The following is a 22,689-nucleotide window of genomic DNA, read 5'->3' as shown; positions in this document are numbered from 1 at the left end:
ATCTGAGGCAGCATGTGAAACAGCTAGAAGGACACAGATGGCGTCAGGGTAAAATCAGAGCATGTTCTCCTTGATGTAAAGCTACCAACCACACCAACATGGATGCACCTTAATTAAGTACTTAAAAGCATCTGTGTGCTAACTGAAATATATCAGTTTTAATGTTGCACATGCAAAGAATAAAGAAGACTTCAGCCACTAGAGAGCAGATATTTACTGTTACTATAACCATTTTATCTCATTATTATGCAATAAATAACACCGTGTGAAGCTCCATAAAGGAAATGTGATTCTGTTGTTAAGACGGTTTTTAATGCCTGTTAGATTATTTGCAAACACACACATCCTACACAGGACTGTATCTGTAGCCTCTGTCCATCCACTGTTTATACCTGCTAAGATTTGCAGGGTCTCAGGTGGTTAAGCTCTTCATTTTGCACCAAATACCAGGATAAAAATATAGAAATTTAGGTCTCGTTTGACCAAAGAGCCTTCTGATTGATGTTTGGTGTGTCCTACATGCCTCTAAGCTAAATGAACTTTTTACGGCTTTTGTTCAGCAGTGTAGCCTCGTGAGACCATCCTGATCTCGCAAGCTTTCAAGGTTTCACTCGCTAATCAGTCTGGAGACTCTCCGTTAAGGAAAATTTGGAGCCGTTCACCAAACGAACGTCCAATCAGCGTTGGCTTTGAGGCGGGTTGAGGTGTGACGCAACGAGAAGCGCGACAGTTCAGTCTAAAGAACATGGCAGCTTCAGCCGATGAAACTAGCGTTAGCGTGGCTATCGAGCAAGTTTTATCGCAATTACAGAGTATTTCTTCACTGAAAGAAGAGCAAAACACTGCTCTGGAGGCTTTTCTCAGAGGAAAAGATGTTTTTGCTCTTCTCCCGACTGGTTTAAGCAAGAGTTTGATCTATCAATTGGCTCCTCTTCGTCGTCGCTCTGTTAGTACGTCATATGCTTCGTTGATCTGATTGGTTTATTTGGCCCGTCTATCACCAACATAGGCCAATCAGCTAACCAGTATTTTCGCCCCTTCCCAAAATTACTTCAAGGGAAGGTTTCCAGATGGATATGCGGAGTAAATCCATCTGTCGGAGTCAGGTTATCAGCAGTGAGCTTGTTGTTGCCACTTTGCCACAGAAGCTACAGTGACCAGTAGTTGTCCTGCCCGATGTTCTCACCTGATGTTTGGATCTTCAATGGTTACTATGGAATTATGTAGAGATCTTGTCTATCTATAATTCATTGGGGTGATTATCTTTTTAAATATGCTGGGGAAGATTCTCAGTCATCCAGGTCAGAGTCATTCCAGAAAAGTTAAGAAACAATCCACTTTGTTTCCAAGTTTGAAGACGTTTCGCTTCTCATCCAGGAAACTTTTTCAAATCAAAATTTCAAACAGTTTGAGGTTTTATACATGCAAATTGAAATGGACGAATGGGTCCACCCTTTTGGAATGTGATAGCGAGAATGGATTGACTTAATTGCTGCATTGTAGGTGCAGCAATTGAGTTAATCCCATCCCTCAATTATCGCAGCCCTATCCCTCGCCTATTCAGCCAGGCCAACAATGCCCTTTATCGACCCCCCTTTCAGAGACATAGACAGGTATAGCTCATTGCAGGCTAACAAAGAAGCCAAACAACCCCCATTCCAGTGAGGTGGACCCGTTCGTCTGTTTCAATTTGCATGTTTTCTAAACTAAAAGCAGGCTTTGTTGGGCTACATTTTGAATTGAAAAAGCTTCCTGAATGAGAAGCGAAACGTCTACAGATGTAGAAACAAAGTCCAGTGGATTGTTTTTCATTTTCTTTTTATTTACTTTTACTTTGTAGTCCTTACATATTGAGAACAGGCTGGTAACTTCTATTTCATTTCAGCTCATCTACGTCATGGCCGGTCGGTGTTTAAACAAAAATCTTTCCCAATAATTTATGCCTACAGACTTTGATTGTGGTTGAATGCGATATTGCACCAAGCAGTTTGTCAAGTTCCCAAAAGAAAAACTCCAGAAAAAAAAGGTAGAAGAGCAAAGCAGAGGTAACTAGCTTAGCAAGAAGGCAGGGACTTTACAGAACTCCAGCCAAGCACCAGTGGTTAGTAGTTCAACAAAGCAGATCCCTGAAAAACGCTGGATGTATCTGATTTATTAAGTTAAGATTGGCTTGTTTATCACTAACTATAAAATAAAGCAAATTGCAATCAGGATGTTATTGATCGAGATTATTAGTTATTTTCCAAATTGCTTGGATTAAACATTAATTTCGACAGTTACACTGTTCACTGTAATGTCAACTTAAAGAAGGTAATTTTCTAGTAGACCATTTCTTTTCCAGTGGTATCTATGGGGTGAATTTGGTTCCATCAATCCTGTGAGCAAAGAGGATAATTTTTAAATAATTTGAGAAAAGAAATCCAGAAACAAAACTTTCAGAAACTTCAGTCAGTTTATCCGGACCAATATGAAGGTTTGCAGTCATTTCAACTTCTTTTCATGTTCAGGTGGCTGAAAATGTTAACATTTTTAAAGCTTGGATATTGTTTTCTAAACCAACTTCCCAACATCTTCTGACCGTTTATTTTATAGATCAAGACAAAAGTATTAAAAAAAAGGATAGTGCACCAAAAGGAATACAGAATACTTCTCTAATGGGGTAAAAATAAAACAGTGTTAAAGACATCTTCTGTTCTTTTTGGCAAACAGCAAACCTTTAGCTCAGTCTAATTGCAGACATAGCTAAAAACAAGTAAAAATATAGCTGCTGCTTTGACTATAAATACTCCTACACTATGAGACGATGGAGCAGCATACAGGGCTGGAGTCAGGCAGGATGTGCAGCTAAAAATACGAACAAAAACTCTTTTAACCGACTAACTTGTTTTTCTCCCAGTGAAAAGACAAGGCTCTGTGATGATGATTTCCTGTGAGCATTCAGACGAACTGGACATCGTACACTTCAGTTTCATTATTTTCTCCTTTTTTAATACATGAGGTACAAGAGGAAAAAAACAGACCGAAGCAAAATGGGTTTTTTATTATAGCTTGTTTGCAAGCTAAGAGGTCCTTTGTGTATTGTTCGTTTTCCATGTTAGAGGCTAAATAAGCTGTCTAAATGGAGCCTCAGACGCTTTGCTAAACTGCTGAGTAGGACACAGCATGGTATTAAAAATCAGCAGGACAGCTGATGTGCAAGGGAAGCATTTCTATATTTTGTGCTCTCTGAAGGCCAGGCTTAAAACTTTCCTTTCTGATAAAGCTTCTAGTTAGAGTGGCTCAGGTTATCCTGAGCTATCTCTATAGTTCTGCTGCTATAGGCTTAGACTGCTGGAGGACATAGGGACCCCTTTTTCATCATTCTGCTTCATTCTATCTCTATTCTCCCACTCTGCAGAATCTGTTAGTTCAATCTCTAACGTTCTGCTCTCTCTGCTTTTTCTCATAGTAGCTTCATCTGGTCTGTTCCTGTTTGGCTGTGACTCCATCCTGGAGAGAAATATCAGCTGTGCTGCTGCCATCAACACCTTTGTTTCTAGATGTTGGAGCTTGGCCTGTTTTCCAGTGTAGTCCTGTTTCTCTGACTGTGACTAACTGGATGTGCTCTCTTCATCCTCTGACATGGGAGCTGGCTCGGAGCTCGTCTGCCTGGCTGTGTGTTTCCTGGACGGGGCCGCCTGTGGAGCTGGTTGACAGTTGCCTTTTGTATCTATGCTTCTTTTTCTATGTCTGCTTCTGTCTCCTTGAACCCCAGTGGGCCTCAGCAGATGGCCGCTCACACTGAGCCTGGTTCTGCTGGAGGTTTCTTCCTGTTCAAGGGGAGTTTTTCCTCTCCATTGTCGCTACAAGCATGCTTTGTCTGTGCCTTTCAGTCAATGAGTCGATGCAATCAGCTGGTTTTCCTTAGATAGAAAACTTTGAATCAATCTGACTGGATGATCTGGTGAACTGGAAAGGGCCTTAAGCTGACATGCGTTGTATTGTGGCAATTTAAATAAACTGAATTGAATCTTGCTTGGAATACATTGATCATACCTGTGGTGGATGAGGCCAGTAGAGTAGCTTCTCGTTTCAATCATAGCCAGATATCTGACTTGGAGTAAAACATAAAAAAAGGTAAAGGTTCACTGTTTTTATACTATAGGTTACAACAGGCACACAGATAGATGTGTTTAAGCCTTAACATCCACTGTCATTTTTCTCTAACAGGTCAAATCTAAATATTTATTATATAGTTAAACTGAGATATTAAAGAGCGGTTTCACTAAAAGTGGACTTTCAAAGCAAAATAGAATTGCCAATTGATATTTAGCAGGGTTCTTTAGAAGGAGGTACAACTGAGACCTGGTTGTGGATAGACCCCATGGCTCACCTGTTTCTAGTAGACAAACTTAATGCATCCCAAGACCATCTTGGGATGCATTAAGTTACAGGATATCTTCTAGGAACCTCTGCCACACATAAAAACATCATCCTAAAAATGTATTCTATAAATAAAGTGATCAACCTGATTGATGATGGAAGCCAACCGTAGTACCAAGTCCTCTGACCTGAATAAGAACAACAGCCTCTCTCTTTTCCATTGATCTACCCAATGAAAACGCCAAGGCTTAGATTTCTGATAGGAGTGAGAGAGTGAGTCTCACTCCAAAGGTGTGAAAGCTAGGATTTCTCAAACTGAGTTTCCTGAAAGTTAAAAACTTGTGACAAGTTTTAGCCCAGTTATTTTTGGTCCAATTTGGCTCTTTGAACTGTTTGGATTGCAGACCCCTGGAATGAGCCAAGAACAACTCGACTTCTCCAGATCTGGACACAGAGCCTACGGCTCTCAACATCTAACAGAATCTAAGAGAACATATGACTTAGAAAAACATTCTATATTCCTTTGAGATCAACAAAATATTTTTGACTTTTATCAAATTACTATTACTTATAAGAAAAGGCTAGTAACAGGATCATTTTTGTCATTTTCAAAGACTGAAACAAAATAATAGATACCTGGTTAGATCCAACCTCCACCAGAACCTCTCCCTTGTTAGTAATAAAAACGTACACTATAGCCTTGTGGGTTTGCTATAGCTTGTTATCTTCCAGGCTGTTCAACGGCGGTTCCCATTAATCTTCACAAACAAAGCCTTGAAACTCCACTCTGAGTGGCGTCAAGGACCTGAAGACTGCACACAGCCAGCTGCAACTGAGAACAACCTCATAAATTGCTGTATGGGGGGCAACAGAGGCTCAGCTGTAGAAAAAGAAAGGATTTCTGTGGTTCAATAAGCACTTCAAATCACTCTTAATCCAGACAGCAAAGTTAATTAAATACGGTTTTATTTCTGCTGCTTGCAGCAACGTTTCATAAGACAACAGAAGCAAAATATAAGAAAGACGGCAAAAGGTGTGATTACTTAAATATATCTTTGACTGGTAGCTCGGCTGTTGGGTGTGTTCCTGCTTGTGTCCACTGGGCCCCTACGAGGGGCATGGTGGCATCCAGTGACTATCACTCTTCTGAAACCTCGTCTCATTTCTTTTAGGATGCTAATCAGATTCACGCTTCCTGTTCTTTTCTACATCCAGCTTCTTGAAATGTTTCAGGGGTTTGGCCGTTCGGATCAATCTGCAGGAAGAGAATTGACGGATTCTTCAAAGTCTTGTGGAAATGAGTTCTGCATAGCCAACGTCCCGATCTGGTGGTAAAACTGACTTTGGTAAAACACATGACTGAAGGCTATAGTTACAGCTGGTGAGTTCATGGTTGTAAAAGAAGGAGCCGTATTTTATAAGGCACCCTTGAGAATGTGATAAGCCAATTTTCTCCTGACGTGAATCTGATGTAATGGATGGTAGGTAAGGGGAATTAACTCCCCATGCTGACTGTGCAGCAAAGGACAAGAACTGCTTTACAATTTGACGGAGTTTCTAAGATTAGGGGGGAAAAAAGGATGAGCTTAGCTCTCGCAATGCATTCGAGTCAGTGTTAGGCTGCTGTTTGCTTTGCAGGATCCGCCGCAGCCTCGGATGTCGTAAATATAATCAGAAGAATCCCCTCCATTGAGTTCATCTTCTGAAGAGAAGTTCTTCTTGAAGACCTGCTTCACCCAGAAATGTCAGTTTATGTAGGTGTTGGGTTACTTTTAACCCACATTCCTGTTAAATCAGTGCTCCTGGTGTGAACATCCTTCAGCTAAACGCCCACAGAAGCATGCGTCGTTCCAATCCTTCAGGACTGGTTAAATATCCGTTTGCAGACAACACCAACAAAGCACAATTACAGTTTGTTCAAAATCAAGTTCTCTTCCCAACAAATTTTCCCTTCACCCATTTTGTTGGCTTTCTGCAAACAAGGCAGCCATTGTCAGAGTACCAGCTCTGTTGTCATTCAGTCCAGCCTCAGGTAGCTGGGAATAGAGTAGTTGAACATGAGGAAGTCCATTTTGTAAAGCTGGTAGAGTTGGACCTGTTGCTGAGCGCTGATATTGCTGAAGAACTGAGCAGTCATGGTGTCTGTGGTACGGGTGGACTTGGCGTAGCTTGGGAAGCGCAGGGACTCGCCAACACCCACCAGCCCCAATATGTGGTTGGCATCCTCTTCGAGGGTCTCATACTTGCCCACCATGTCATAGTGGATGTGACACGGATGACAAAGCTGGTAAACTGTCTGCCAGTGCTCGTTGAGAGGGCGACCGCGGTGTGTGGCCGGGTCCACCAGGTAATCAACAAATTCCTTGAATTTGACATCGTCGCCGTTGACCAAGGCTTCCTGGGTGGCGTTCTTACGGTAGCGTCTGATGATCCGGGTGCCGAAGCGCTTATGGAAGGAGGAATTATACTTGAGGGTGAACTTGTTACGGTAAGCAGAGACCAGCCTCTCAAAGGGCTCACGGACAAAGAGGAACTTGAAGTAGTTCTTGAGGCGATGGTTGATCTCGGCGATGCTGTACTGATTCAGCGTCTTCAGGTTGGAAGGAACGTGGGCCTGATTAGCGGGGATTTCCATGGGATCACTGCGCAGGAAAGGCACAAGGACAAGGAGATGCAATTACTGGGCAACTCAGATCCCTGCACATCCTGTAAGCATAGCCTAGTTTAAAATAGGATAAAGTCACAAGTTTATAAAAAAATAAAAATTATAAATTATCTATTGCTTTAAATTAATCTCAGAATGGGCTTTGTTGGATAGCAGAGGTCCCATTTGGGGATGTTATCACACCAGTGAGACGCTTAGAGGGGAACGCCGTTTTTTTCCCATTGGGCCCTTGATATTATGTCATTCCATCATGTTCTACTCTCCCATATGAGTTTTGTGTCATTTGGAGCCGATCTGAAGATATTCCGTTAGGTTATATCCAAGTAACGTCTTCCTATGGGCAGTCAACTTGTCGTATGACGTCATACACGCGCCGCTTTGTTTTATAAACATATAAATATAAAAAAAATAACGGCGGATGTCTGGAGGACAGTGATTGGCCTCCATGTTCTGAATGCTGGCGTACCATAAAGAATAAATGATGAACAGTTTAGTTTGTGCCTTCAAGTCGTTGCCCATAGGAAGACGTTACTGGATATAACCTAACGGAATATCTTCAGAACGGCTCCAAATGACACTAAACTCATATGGGTGAGTAGAACATGATGGAATAACGGAAAATCAAGGGCCCAATGTAAAAAAATGGCGTTCCCCTTTAAATGTCACAACATCAAGATTGACTTCTTTAAAATCAAAACTTGATTCGACTAAAAAAGTTGATTAAACATTGTGTGAATAATGAAATGCCATCTGGTCCAGTTAAAATCTGCCTCCCACCTGTATTTGCCCCTGCCGGTGAGCACCATCATGACGCGTTTCCAGTTGGTGCAGGCCACCTTGGGGACGTAGCAGTAGATGAGCTCATGGTCGTCGTCCACCACGAGGTTTCTGAGGTCTCCGGGTGTCAGGACCCTCCGCTTACGACTGGAAGCACTGTTAACCCTGCAAGCATCCATCACCTGGTCTCTCCTGGCCTGGTGGAGGGCCGATGGGTCCAACTGCACAAATTATGAGGAGAGGAAGAGAGAGATCTGCATTCAGAAGGGCCTTCTATAAAAGTATATCTATGCTCCCAGCTGGAACCAGGCTGTTTGAATATCCTGTTCAGAATATCCACCAAATGTTTGATCAAACACTAATAAAACCAATCTAAATGTTTCTGTAAAAGTGGCTTTTCTAACAAATGGCTTTAATTAAATAATAGATTATACTTCCTGCTTTGTTAGTTAACGGTCTGTGTCAAAATATCTGCCATTGGTCAGAGAGTGCAGCATATTTCTTCGTCAATCCATACAAATATATATATTTTAACTTCACCAGTTTTGCTTAGATTGATTAAAAAAAGAATTATTGAAATGTTTAGAAAATAATTCATTATCATCATCAGCATTGACTGTATGCAATGATTTAGACCTATTTGATGAATTTCAATGAGGTTCTAAAGCGAAGTAACCAATTAAAAATCAACAACCAGTAAAGGTCCGGAGATGTTTTTAATTGTAATGCGCAACTTTAAACAGAATTTAACAGTGAAATAAAATGAGGTATTTATGTATCCATGTTAATCATTGAATTTTTAAATATAAAATATAAAAAAATAGAAAATTTTTCCATTTTAAAATCTAAACTGTTTTTGAAGTAGAGAACAACAATCTTTCAGTTTGGTATGCAGACAATTCCCTGACTGATTTTTTCTTTATAGAACACCTGAACTGACTGTTTTTTCTTTCTTTTTTCTGTCTTAATGTTGGCAGTGGGCTTTAGGCTGCCCTGCAAGGCTTTAAACCTGGGTTTAACCGGAGACTAAGCCATTCTCAAGCACATATCAAGGAGCTCATTTTGAGCCTGGATCCAGATTTATTGTTGATTCTGTTCATGGTGGAGAATCCTGCTTCACAGCAGCAGGTTGAGCCAAACATCCTCTAAATGTGCAGGGTCATCTTTGAGCACGCCATTTCACTTTTCTTTCACCAGTTCACCGCAGTTCTTCCAGCAGTCCACACTTTCTCTGCTCTCTTTTTCTCATGGTCTTCTCCTTCTTTCCCATCGCCCGGCTTGCCACAGGTTTGCCTGCTGTGTCTAAAAGTAGCAGCAGCAGCAACCCAGACTGACAGCTCATTGGCTCATTTGGATCACGTGCAGCCTGGAGCCGGACGCTCCCCAGGGCTTTACCGTATTAACTGGAGAAGAGGCGCAAGTGAAGTTAGACACTGTCGGACAAGATGTGATAATTTATAAATGATTTAAATCAGGTTGGGTCTGGATTAACCAGCAGGTGGGTCCGGAACCGGTCCGCTAATATGTGACCTCTGATCTAGAGGGATCAGTCGTGGGGTCAGAACATTATGGGATTAACTTCTGCTGCTATGCTAATGATACTAAGCTTTATTTGACGATAAATTCCAGAAAACAAAAGCAGTTAGGCTAAAGACAACTCAACATTTTGTCAAATGTGCTACATGGTAAACATACAACACAGATGAAATTGCAGTCCTCTCAACCCCACGGTGCATAATAAAATACAATGAACCATAGCATAAAAAAAAATAAGTAAATGGAAATAAAAACCTAAGATATAGAAATAAATAAAGGTATCTGCTCGGATAACTAAAAATCTAACAACAAACTAGTTTAAATACTAAAGCAGATTACAAATATACAGATGGGAAGTGTAACGGTAAATTTTTACAAAGTAACATTACAGTGGTCCTGATGGATATTGCAAATAGTCAATGTAAACGATGCAACTGTAACATGTACAGCAATTATTATTACTGCACAGTACAGTGGCTATAGTGCAAATAATGCAGATGGTAGCATGAGCTGAGTAGCAGTCATGATGTCTGCAGTGCAAACAGTGGTGCAAATGATGCAAATAGTGAATAATGGGGGAAGTAGTGGGGGACGGGGGTATTGGGGGGTCAGGGGGGGGCGAAGGCGGGCAGGGCAGGGAGGGAATTGAGCATCCGAACGAAGTCCTTTAGAATGTTTTTAGAGCATAAACAGTAGTGTATAGGATTTCCTGAAAGCGCGTTCATGAGTCTACGGAAACCGCGGCAGACCAAACCAGATGAAAGTGCACATTCAGCTCGGCAAAGAACTCATGCTCTTCCTCAACACTGAAGTCCTCAGACATTTTTCTTTCGTTGTTTCTTTCTTTGCACAGGTAAACAGCACATTTCTTCTTCTACGCTTGCATTATCGGCAGAGCAGACGCTGAATGCGCACTTTCATCTGGTTTGGTCTGCCGCGGTTTCCGTAGACTCGTGAACGCGCTTTTAGGAAATCCTATACACTACTGTTTATGCTCTAACAACATTCTAAATGACTTCGTTTCGAGTAAATTCTGGACGCTACCCACTCAGGACACTTGGAATACATTGGACGAGCAGTATGGAGGAATATTGACACGTTTTTTGTGGACTTTTATGGACCTTTCTGCCTCGGGCGCCATAGACCTCCATTATTTGAATGTCAGCAGACAGCAAGAAGCCTCCCAGATCTCCAGATGCATTTGAGATATCAAAAAAGTACTCCAGAGTGTTGTTCAGCATGGGGGTGAGTAGAAAATGAAGGCTAATCATGTTTTGGGTGTACTATTCCTTTAATGTTATTGGTGGATTAGTGGGACATGTTTATTTTTAAAGCCAAAAAGAAAATAATTATTTTGTGGAATTATTCAGTGATTATCACGTCATTTTTTCTCGTTCTGTCCTTTGGTTGGCCTTGTGGTCGATGATTCTAGGTGAAATCTAACTCAGGGCACCAAAGGAAAGAAGAAAACCTCTTTTTAATCAGCCCGCCAGTATTCAGAAAGCAGCCTCTTTGTAGAGGGCTGTAATCCTTTAAATCCATTTTTCCTTTACGTTTGGAGAATTTTGAACCAAAGACACCTCCTCCTTCCTCAGAAGCACAGAGAGGATCACTTAAGACATTTGCTGTCACTTAGAGAGCCATTAAAGCTCTGCAAAGTGAATTAAGTCAATGAAAAAAAGAATCGGTAGATGAAGAGGGGAAGATGGCAGCACACCCAGACAGATAAGGCATGATTAATCCCATCCCTTATCCCACTCATCTCTTTATTGACTGCCTTTTTCTCATATATTAACCTAATGTTATGATTGAAATATAGGTAGAAGTGAATGAAGCCCACATTCAGTGTTTAGCTTACACCCGTCATCTATTAGGGGCACATTTGTATTCTCAGTGAAGCCTGTAATGGAGCAGAGCATGGTGGGAGTCGGCTGCTGCAGAGGTGCAATGAAGACAGCCAGAGGGATCTACATCTGCAAGAACCATTTCTTATGCCTGTTGAATTTTTCATCCCGGGTCTGATTTTCCTTCTAGGGCACTTTTCTGTTTTTCACACAGAATTTAAAACAGTTTTGCTGTGACCTGCATGTTTTCTGTGATTCCAAACCAATGTGACCTTTTAGCGTTAACCCCGAGGCTCTGACATAAAACAGCTTACAGAGAAACAACCACTGGAGATTGAGGACGACAGCTTCTGGAGAGAATTTTGTGATGGAAACATTAGAAAAATAGAAATTCATGCATGTTTGACAAAAAAAGGAGTCAGTTGAACACATGACATAAACTCCACTGACTAAACGACACTGAAGTGTCATGCATCAACATATATGTTGATCAATAATAGTTTTTTGCATTAATAAGTTATGTTAAACTGCGATTTTATTTGTCTGCTATCTTTACTCACAGGTTTTTGTGAATGTAAGAACTGAAATTTCAACAGAAAGAGTTCATGTTTATTGGTAAATCGATGGATGACTAAAGGAAAAATGCATTTGTTTCTTCAAGGCTGGACTATTGTAATTCTTTACTATCAGGAAGTCCACAAACTGTAGTCAAAAGCCTTCAGCTGATCCAAAATGCTGCAGCCAGAGTTCTGATTAAAATGAAAAAGAGAGATCTTATCTCTCCTATCTTGGCTTCTCTTCATTGGCTTCCTGTTAAATCCAGAATAGAATTTAAAATCCTCCTTCTCACATATAAATCCTTAAATGGCCAAGCTCCATCTGATATCAGAGATCTGATTGTTCCTTATGTTCCTAACAGAGCACTTCGCTCTCAATCTGCAGGTTTACTAGTGGTTCCTAGAATTTCTAAAAGTAGAATGGGAGGCAGATCTTTTAGTTATCAGGCTCCTCTCCTGTGGAACCAACTACCAGTTTTAGTCCGTGAGGCAGACACCCTGTCTACTTTTAAGGCTAGGCTTAAAACTTTCCTTTTTGATAAAGCTTCTAGTTAGAGTGGCTCAGTTATCCTGAGCTATCTCTATAGTTCTGCTGCTATAGGCTTAGACTGCTGGAGGACATAGGGACCCCTTTTTCATCATTCTGCTTCATTCTATCTCTATTCTCCCACTCTGCAGAATCTGTTAGTTCAATGGCTGGCTGTTTGTTTCATTGATGAGGCCACCTTTAATAGTTGCCTTTTGTATCTATGCTTCTTTTTCTATGTTTCCTTGAACCCCAGTGGGCCTCAGCAGATGGCCGCTCACACTGAGCCTGGTTCTGCTGGAGGTTTCTTCCTGTTCAAATGGAGTTTTTCCTCTCCACTGTCGCTACAAGCATGCTTAGTGTGAGGGATTGCTGAAGAGTCAATGAGTCGATGCAATCAGCTGGTTTTCCTTAGATAGAAAACTTTGAATCAATCTGACTGGATGATCTGGTTGAATTGTCTCTATAAAGTGATCTGAGATGACATAATTAGCAAAATAGAAATAAACTAAACGTAATACAAACTTATAAATAAGAGGATAACATTCTATAGCACCAATAGACACCACAGATACAGAGAACATTGACATCATCATTCCTTTAGAGACAGCATGAAAAGTCAGCTGAGTACAAAACATAGAGAGGAAAACAAGAAGAAAAGGGACAAGAAGAGAGGGACACAACCTAGAACAGATCATGGATGTCTATTCTATTAACATTTCTCTATCTGTAGAATGGGTCTGTCTGATGTGTTGTCTTCTCCATTCAGAGGGCCCCTGCCTGTCTTAGCCTAGGGCCTCTAATTTCCTAAATCCGCCCCTGAATTCAGAAAATAATAAATCAAGTTAAACCTTATAATCAAAGTTTAAAAGTGAAAAGGTTCCTGTATCATTATTAATGTCTTGAGGGTTATGTTGTAAATAAAAATTGGGTTTCTTTTAGTCAGTAAGTTATTTTTTATTCTTTATTTTCTTACCATATTAGGCCCAGTGATTGTTTTTGATTGAGTGTCCTACAAAAGGTTAGGAAGTTTTTAAAAATGTCCATTTATTTTGTAGTTCCATTGTAAAAATATTGTAACAACATTTACTCCATACTTCTTTACCTCGGATTCCTTTCCTCTGGAAAATGAACTGAACGTGTTTAGATGCTTATAGACGTCTCTCCACCCTCTATCATCGCACCAAGGCTTCCTATGTGGCAACAATGATCACAGATATTTTTGCATGTCAATTTTTAAACGACTGCAATTGAGTTTCCGATTTGGAGAATGGGTTTGCACATCGGTCAATATTTCCATTAGCATATCCTCTAACCATGAGTTTGTGCAGTTCGGTAATAACAACAACATCTACGTATTAATAAAAGCAAATACACTAACTCGGTGATCGCAACGAAAAAGTATTTTAATTTTTTTACTGATCAACTCTAAATTAATTAAATCACCTCAAACGTATTAGTTTTAGGTATAAATAATGATCTATTGATTATTCCTTGCTGACTGGACTTTTATAAAGAACAGCAGCAACTAAGATGTCCATTCCAGGCTCTAAAACATCCAAACATGCTGACCTCAGTTGAACCAGGTAGATGTTGAATGCATTATTGTTGCAAATTAAATGAGAATAAAGCAAATATTTCAGCCTCAGTGAAAAATGTTTACTGTGAATAAAAAAAAAAAAACAATCCTAACATGTTAAAGCTGGAAGGAGGCTTTTCTTTAGCACAGTCAGTTCAGAGCTGAGCGGCAGAGGGATGGAGTTCAACGCCTTCCAGCAAGGACATCCTGCACAACCAGATCTACAGATCAGAGGAAACGATGCTCCCAGTCTGCCTGGGAAACTCTGGATGCAGAGCAGGACAGAAGATCTTTGTGTTGGAACCCGATAGCACCTCCATGATCCTCATCGAAAACACAAACAGGCTCGTCTTATTTTCCCGTATCAGTTAATTAAAGAGCTCATTGTGCATTCCACAGTCTCTTCTCGCCTATTATTTATTGTTGGAATGTAAGAAAAAGTGATGAGATATGCAGAGTTACGTGCTTCCATATCTCAAGTATTCATTTCTCTGCCACTGCAGCATTATTCTCCCTGAGAGCCGCTCCGAGTTTGAAATACGATCCCAGGATCGGCACCGAGTGAGGGTGGTAATGAAAAGCTTCCTTCTGATCCGCTGATGGTTGCAAAGGGAGAGATTAAAGAGAGGAGGGAAGAAGTGATTCCAGAAAGATACAGGTGGAGGGGCGCGGTTTTAAATGGCTGCTAGCTGAGGTAGATCTAAAGGAAGATTAACAGCTATACTGATCAGTCCCTTTATTTCCCTTTATTTCCTTCTAACCTTTAGAAAATCAAAATGAATCTCTGACTCAAACATCACATGTCCAAAACAAACTGCTGCAGTAAAAACCAAAGCAGGACTTTAAGAAAAACCAAATAGTTTGGAGGTAAAGCAAACATAAGCCACCGTCAACATCTGGCATTGTGCTCTGGTATTCGCTCCCCAGGTACTGATTCAGAGGTACTCTGCCATCTACACCCTGCAGGGGCAGATATTATTCATCAGAGCATCCCCCCTTCTCCCCTCGCTCCATGGTCTATTTCTCATTCTCACCAGGGAATTGTTGGAGCTTTCAGCAAAGTGTTCAGCTTGGGCATCCCTCCTGATCTGCAGCTATGCAGCTTCATACACAACAAACTGTAAAACCCGAGTGTCCTGGTACCTCCTATCAGAATTTGGATTTGATCTACACTAACTTGGCCAATAGCTCAGAGCACGTGGTCCAGGCTTCACTTCCCACTAGGGATGCAGGATATTGGGATTTTGGCCGATATCCGATATGCCGATATTTTAAAACTCATGTAGCCGATAACCGATATCGATACCGATGTTAAAGCTGGACAAAAATAAGTAGTCATTGAAAATAGCAGTTTTGTTATCCATTTCTGACACTTTGAAAAATAATAAACTCAAATATATTTTCATATGCTGATATCAAATTTAATTTAAAAACGCGGTATCGATCTATTTTACTTTCAAAATCTGGTGAAATTTCATCGTTCTGTTACAAACTCTCGTGATTTTTTGCAAATTCTTGTGAGATTTTGTTAGTAAAATAGATAGATACCGCGTCAATATATCAACATATAAAAATATGGCAAAATTTCGTGAATTTTCGGGGGATTTCGTAGCATAACGATGACATATAGCAATATTTCATTAGTAAAAGAGATTGATATGGTGTTTTTAAATGGCAATATATCAGCATAGGAAGATATTGGGATATTTTAATGTATCAATATTTTTTCCCTCGTCTTTAGAAGTTTTTAAGTCTGTAAAAAAGAAGTTTTTGAGGAAGAAGAAGTAGTATTTTTTTATTTATTTTTTTTTTAGACTTTAGAAACTCAGAAGCTGATCAAATATCGGGTTAAATATCGGTGGGGTGGCCGATGTCCGATATTCAGTTTTAAGGCCAATACCGATAGGGGGCCGATTATATCGTGCATCCCTACTTCCCACCATGGGATAATGAGAATTGGCGGCACATGACCCTGCTTTATTTTACTACCGCTTCTTTTTGAAGCACTTTAGTGTCAGTTGGTTTTAAAGGACAAGAAGCTTAAGTATGTTTTTGATGGTTGAAGGTTCCTTGAGAACTTTGACAAAGACAGGAAAGACAATAAAACCATTTTAATCAGGTCATTTTGAAGCAGTCATCCATCTATAACATGCAGGTTTGTTACACCATAGAGTTGTGTATTACTTGACAGATCTCTCAAGACCATATTTCTACACCACATAGGTACTGGGTATTTCTTAGTCTCGAACATTGGGGAACTTTAGTGCCACCTGAGAATTCTGTTCAAGCAAGAACCTCCCCGAGTCTTCCTGCTGACAATGTCCATCCCTTCATTAGCACAGGGCACCGATCTTCTTATGCCTACTTCTAGCAGGATAACGCACCATGTGATAAAGTGCAAATCATCTCAGACTGGTCTCTTGATCATGACAATGAGTTTACTGTGCTCAAATGGCCTCACCAGATCTAAATTGGGATGAGGTGGAATGGAAAGTTCCCACCATGGATGTGCAGCAAATACATTTCCAGCATCGGAGTGATGCTATCATGTTTATAAAGACCAAACTCTGAGGAATGTTTCCAGTAGCTTGTTAAAGCTATGCCACAATAACCTGACTCCGCCAGATGGATTTGCTCCGTATATCCATCTGGAAACCTTCTGTTGAAGGGGCGAAAATACTGGTTAGCTGATTGGCCTATGTTGGTGATAGACGGGCCAAATAAACCAATCAGATCAACCAAGCATATGACGTACTAACAGAGCGACGACGAAGAGGAGCCAATTGATAGATCAAACTCTTGCTGAAACCAGTCGGGAGAAGAGCAAAAACATCTTTTCCTCTGAGAAAAGCCTCCAGAGCAGTGTTTTGCTCTTCTTTCAGTGAAGAAATACTCTGTAATTCCCATAAAACTTGCTCGATAGCCACGCTAACGCTAGTTTCATCGGCTGAAGCCGCCATGTTCTTTAAACTGAACTGTCGCTCTTCTCGTTGCGTCACACCTCAACCCGCCTCAAAGCCAACGCTGATTGGACGTTCGTTTGGTGAATGGCTCCAAATTTTCTTTAACGGTCTCCAGACTGATCTGCGAGTGAAACCTTGAAAGCTCGCGAGATCCGGATGGTCTCACGAGGGTAATGCCACAAAGGATGAAGGCAGATCTAAAGACAAAAGGGGGTCCAACCCAGTACTAGCAAGGTGTGCCTAATAAAGTGGCCGGTGAGTGTATATACGTAAAAAAAAAAAAGCTTTAATAATCTTCAGACACTGTTGGGCCTCTAGACAGTACATGCCTATCTTTGCAAATGTTCTTCCATAAAATAATCATGTTCTTATACACCCACCAGGTCCATCCAGTTGTACATGATCCAACCACCCGGCCTAATGGACCCGCCATCAACTTTTACCCGCTGCAGGTAATGCTTCCTGTGTCAGCTGACCTTCATCCAACCCTGAGGAGCGTTCCATGTAATAAGAGTTAGATAAAGCAGAAAAGGGCAGCTCAGCTGCTGTCTGCTGGTGTAAAAACGTTCCAGTGAAGCTCTCAAAAGGACTCATGTCTTAACAAGTGAGCCTGTAAACTGAAAATGAAAAAGTCATCCTTAAAGTGAGGGTTTTTGTAAGTGTATTTATCATCAGACTCAGCTTGTTCAGTAAGAATGGTCTTTCGTTGCGTCCGTAGTTCTCCCCTTTGTCTGAACGGCGTTTATAGAAGATGCCTGATGATGATTCATGCTCAGGCTGGACGGTTGGAGAACAAATCTCTGCAGCTGAGTTTTTACGTTAAGTTGAAGATGGACTTTTTTTCTCTTTTTTTTCCCCCCTAAAGTAGCGCTCCATCTCTCTTGTGCTAGTTCATTAGCTGCGCTCACTATCCATCTCTACAAAAATCGATGGGTGTTCATCAAGCGGCTTTCTTCCTCGCACACTGAGCAGGCATTCATTAAACATGTAGGATAAAGCTGCCAGTGTCCAGAGAGGCACCTGGAGTTCAGCTGGGCAATGCCTCACCCGCAGCAAGGTGAGCCTCTGCTGTAAAACTAAACAATGCTAACAGTTTATGAGGCAAATGTATCCTTTACTACGGCCAAGGCAGCGCATTAACTCTCCAATATGGCATTTATGAGAAGCCTGGCCACACGGGAGGCTGCAGACCCTACGCCTAGGCTCCCTTTGCTCAAGGAAAGAGTTGAGGGAAATGTTTGCTTTACTGTATTTATCCAGAGAAATGGCTGAATTATAACCCTGCTTTATATTTATGCAGCTTCACAAAAAAAACAGAGCTGGAAAAATCTCAGCAGAAGCATTAGCATCTCCTGCGCGAGCAAAATAAGATGCATTAAAGCTCAGATCAGCAATAAGGCCGAACAAACAGCAGAAACAAAAGCAACTTAATGAGTTTCAGTCTCATTTATCTCTGTAATTCAGTTTGAAATGCGGAGCTTATTTATTACACTTTACAGAGCCACCCGGTTGTTTTTCTGTAACAGCTAATGAAAACCCAAAATACAGCTTTAAATTTATAAATAAGCAAAAACTGTATTATTTTTGTAACAGAAAAGAGTCAGGTTGAAAATAAAGCCTCTCAGCAGGAATTAGTGCATCAGTCTGATTCGAGAACAAAGTCATAAAATAACGAGAATAAACATTATGAGAATAAAGTCATGAACTTACGAGATTAAAGTTGTAACATTATGAGAATAAAGTCAAACTTACGAGAATAAAGTCGTAACATTATGACAATAAATTAAAAAAGTACGAGAATAAAGTCATAACATTATGAGACTAAAGTCGTAACAATTCGAGAATAAAGTCGTAAAATTACGAGAATAAAGTCATAAAATTACGAGAATAAAGTAATAAAATTACGAGACTAAAGATGTAACAATTCGAGAATAAAGTCGTGACTTTTTGAGGATAGAGTCATAAAATTATATAAAAAATAAAGTCGGAATATTATGAGAATAAAGTCAAACTTACGAGAATAAAGTCGTAACATTTTGAGAATAAAGTCATGAACTTACGAGATTAAAGTTGTAAGATTATGAGAATAAAGTCGTAACCTTACGAGAATAAAGTCATAACTACTAGAATAAAGTCGTAACATTATGAGAATAAAGTCATTAACTTACGAGATTAAAGTCATAAGATTATGAGAATAAAGTCGTAACCTTACGAGAATAAAGTCATAAACTTACGAGATTAAAGTCGTAACACAATGAGAATCAAGTAAAAAAATTACAACAATAAAGTCATAAAATTCCGAGACTAAAGACGTAACAATTCGAGAATAAAGTCGTAAAATTACGAGAATAAAGTCATAAAATTACGAGAATAAAGTAATAAAATTACGAGACTAAAGATGTAACAATTCGAGAATAAAGTCGTAACATTTTGAGGATAGAGTCATAAAATTATATAAAAAATAAAGTCGGAACATTATGAGAATAAAGTCAAACTTACGAGAATAAAGTCGTAACATTATGAGAATAAAGTCATGAACTTACGAGATTAAAGTTGTAAGATTATGAGAATAAAGTCGTAACCTTACGAGAATAAAGTCATAACTACTAGAATAAAGTCGTAACATTATGAGAATAAAGTCATGAACTTACGAGATTAAAGTTGTAAGATTATGAGAATAAAGTCGTAACCTTACGAGAATAAAGTCATAACTACTAGAATAAAGTCGTAACATTATGAGAATAAAGTCATTAACTTACGAGATTAAAGTCGTAAGATTATGAGAATAAAGTCGTAACCTTACGAGAATAAAGTCATAAACTTACGAGATTAAAGTCGTAACACTATGAGAATAAAGTAAAAAAATTACAACAATAAAGTCATAAAATTCCGAGACTAAAGACGTAACAATTCGAGAATAAAGTCGTAAAATTACGAGAATAAAGTCATAAAATTACGAGAATAAAGTAATAAAATTACGAGACTAAAGATGTAACAATTCGAGAATAAAGTCGTAACATTTTGAGGATAGAGTCATAAAATTATATAAAAAATAAAGTCGGAACATTATGAGAATAAAGTCAAACTTACGAGAATAAAGTCGTAACATTATGAGAATAAAGTCATGAACTTACGAGATTAAAGTTGTAAGATTATGAGAATAAAGTCGTAACCTTACGAGAATAAAGTCATAACTACTAGAATAAAGTCGTAACATTATGAGAATAAAGTCAAACTTATGAGATTAAAGTCGTAAGATTATGAGAATAAAGTCGTAACCTTACGAGAATAAAGTCATAAACTTACGAGATTAAAGTCGTAACACTATGAGAATAAAGTAAAAAAATTACAACAATAAAGTCATAAAATTCCGAGACTAAAGACGTAACAATTCGAGAATAAAGTCGTGAAATTTTGAGAATAAAGTCATAAAATTATATAAAAATAAAGTTGTAACATTATGAGAATAAAGTCATAAACTTACGAGAATAAAGTAGTTAGATTACAAGAATAGAGTCGTAACATTACAAGACTAAAGACGTAACAATTCGAGAATAAAGTCGTAAAATTTTGAGAATAAAGTCATAAAATTATATAAAAATAAAGTCGTAACATTATGAGAATAAAGTCATAAACGTACGAGAATAAAGTAGTTAGATTACAAGAATAAAGTCGTAACATTACGAGACTAAAGTCGTAACAATTCGAGAATAAAGTTATAAAATTATGAGAATAAAGTCAAAATATTTTTAAAAATAAAGTCGTATTATTACAAGAATAAAGTCATAAACTACGAGAATAAAGTCGTAACATTATGAGAATAAAGCCCTAAAATTACGATTAATCTCTTATTACTATCACTAATATCCCTGTATTAAAATTCACAAATGAATGTAACAATTTAAAAGAAGAAATGAACAAATTATTAACCATAAATATAAAAAATAATCCAAAGAGATAAAATATAAAATCTACAGTCATTAAATATAAATGATATATGTGTTCCTCTGTTAGACCTGAAATGGCTGCAGTAAATATAACTTTTATATCATATCCTTTATGGAGACGCTTCTAATGCTGACATTTGCACGTTTTTTCCCCATGACTTCAGTTTTCTCTCTGAATCCTAACATTAAAACATCAATCCAGAAATAAAGCAACTCAACCATGAAGTCAGAAAAACTCCTTTTCTATCCTTCTGATATCTGCCGACAGCAAAAATAAAGATATTAAAGAAGCACATGAGCTGATTTCTATGCTCATAGCAAAGCTGATGCTGCTGCCTAAGGCGACTGCAGGGATGCAATGAATGGATCCAGTGACAGAAAGCAAACAGCAAACAACAAACCTGCAGCAAGCAGCTTATATTTCTGCCCATTTATAGACTTTAGGGATTTCCATACATCTGCATTAAGTTCTTCTATTCTCTTTTAGAATCTCCCCTTCACATCCATATCGATCCAACATGTCATCATCATCAGTTCTATTCCTCTTTTCTCTAAATTTAATCTGAATGTTTGTGACACAATTAACTCTAATAGGATAAGAAATAGCAGCAGTGGCCTTAAGCAGTGTTTTTTAATTATTATTTTGGTGTGGAATCAACACATTAATGTTTACTGCAGCTTCATGCTGTGGGAAGGACAACAGAAAACAGCAGGCTGTTCATGTTTTGTGGAAAGGTGAACAACGCTCCATGCAGGACAGTCCTATGAGCTATCTTATGCTGGTCTGTTAAATAATAAAATGCAGGAAATAAAAGTTAAGAGTTTGTCAGTTAAAAGTAAAAAAAACCTTTGTTCTACCCGTCGAACAGCGGCGAGCGGAGAGGAAGCACGTGTTACCATCGACTCATCATGAGAGCAAACGGATCCCTGGAGGACGAGGCTAATTTCAGAGACCCGTCTCAGAGCCGTCAGCACGCTAACGACATGATCACACAGCTTCATGCATTTAACGCCGCTGCACGAGGAAAAAATGATGCATGGATTTTCAGTCAGACTGTTTGGAATTACAATGTGATACCAGATCCAGTCCAGATAGATCTGTACAGATGTTTGCAGCTTGGATCTATGTAGAATTTATGCAGACCAGAATGCAAAGCGCAGGAACGAGCCTCGCCTGTGTGTGAAAAGTCTAATAACAGGGTACAACAGACAACATAATGACAAACCCTCCAAGCTATTGCATTTTTTTCTTTATGAAAGCATCTTACTTGCTGTCCCCCCCCCCCCCCCCCCCCCCCCCGAGGGAACCAAAAAATCCCCCAAAAACATATTTTCTAACTTGATTCCACAGCTGAGGAACATAGTCTGAACAAGGCTTAGTGATTGTCGAAGGGTCACATTTGTATGCAGCTAATTGTTCAGTTCAGATGCTTTTCTGCAGGGAGGGGGGGGGCTGATGGTCTCTGAGTCGGCAGCTGCTCTTTGAGGATGGCCCAGAAATATAAAAGAGTCCATTTGCAGAGATTTTTGTCCAAATGAGTATTTATGAATAATTCACTTTCTTAGTATTGGTTGTAAAGAAATATAGATTTTTATTTTTTACAACCCTAATGGTGGCAAAAAAAAGCACCTAAATGATGTAAGATCTGGGAATTTGACGGATCTTCAGGATTTCAATGTTTGTCTTGCCTAGAAATCAGAAACCATCAGGATTATAAAGGAAGAATCAGGCGTGTTACACTCAAAGTCTATGGTTGACATGCATCAAGGTTCAGCAGCGCGTTTCGAGCAGCTGAAGTAGCGCCTCATGAGCTTCTAAGCATCTGAGGCGTTTCACAAGCAGCAGCTGCTTGAGTTGGAAAAATGTAACTGTAGTTGCTGGACGCGCCACATCAACCAATGAGAGAAGCTGATCTGGGAGCTGGCAGGGAGT

At 39.4% G+C, this 22,689-nt stretch overlaps 1 protein-coding gene across 2 annotated transcripts in view; it reads right to left on the bottom strand.

The window, feature by feature from the left end:
* Positions 1–5,311: 5,311 nt before the first annotated feature.
* chst11 (carbohydrate (chondroitin 4) sulfotransferase 11) overlaps positions 5,312–22,689 on the bottom strand; it is a 111,528-nt gene continuing 94,150 nt past the window's right edge. For both annotated transcript variants that reach the window (XM_038294244.1, XM_038294243.1), the window contains exons 3-4: positions 7,805–8,025; positions 5,312–7,004 (exon numbers count right to left, since the gene is read on the bottom strand). In XM_038294244.1, the coding sequence (XP_038150172.1) occupies positions 6,380–7,004; positions 7,805–8,025 (846 nt within the window). In that variant the 3' untranslated portion in view covers positions 5,312–6,379. The remainder of the gene's footprint in view (positions 7,005–7,804; positions 8,026–22,689) is intronic.

Source organism: Cyprinodon tularosa, unplaced genomic scaffold (genome assembly GCF_016077235.1).
Source record: "Cyprinodon tularosa strain WSP-4 unplaced genomic scaffold, ASM1607723v1 ctg337, whole genome shotgun sequence".
NCBI classification, from domain to species: domain Eukaryota; kingdom Metazoa; phylum Chordata; class Actinopteri; order Cyprinodontiformes; family Cyprinodontidae; genus Cyprinodon; species Cyprinodon tularosa.
The sequence above is the reverse complement of the archived record's forward strand: the minus strand, read 5'-3'. Positions and strand labels throughout refer to the sequence as shown.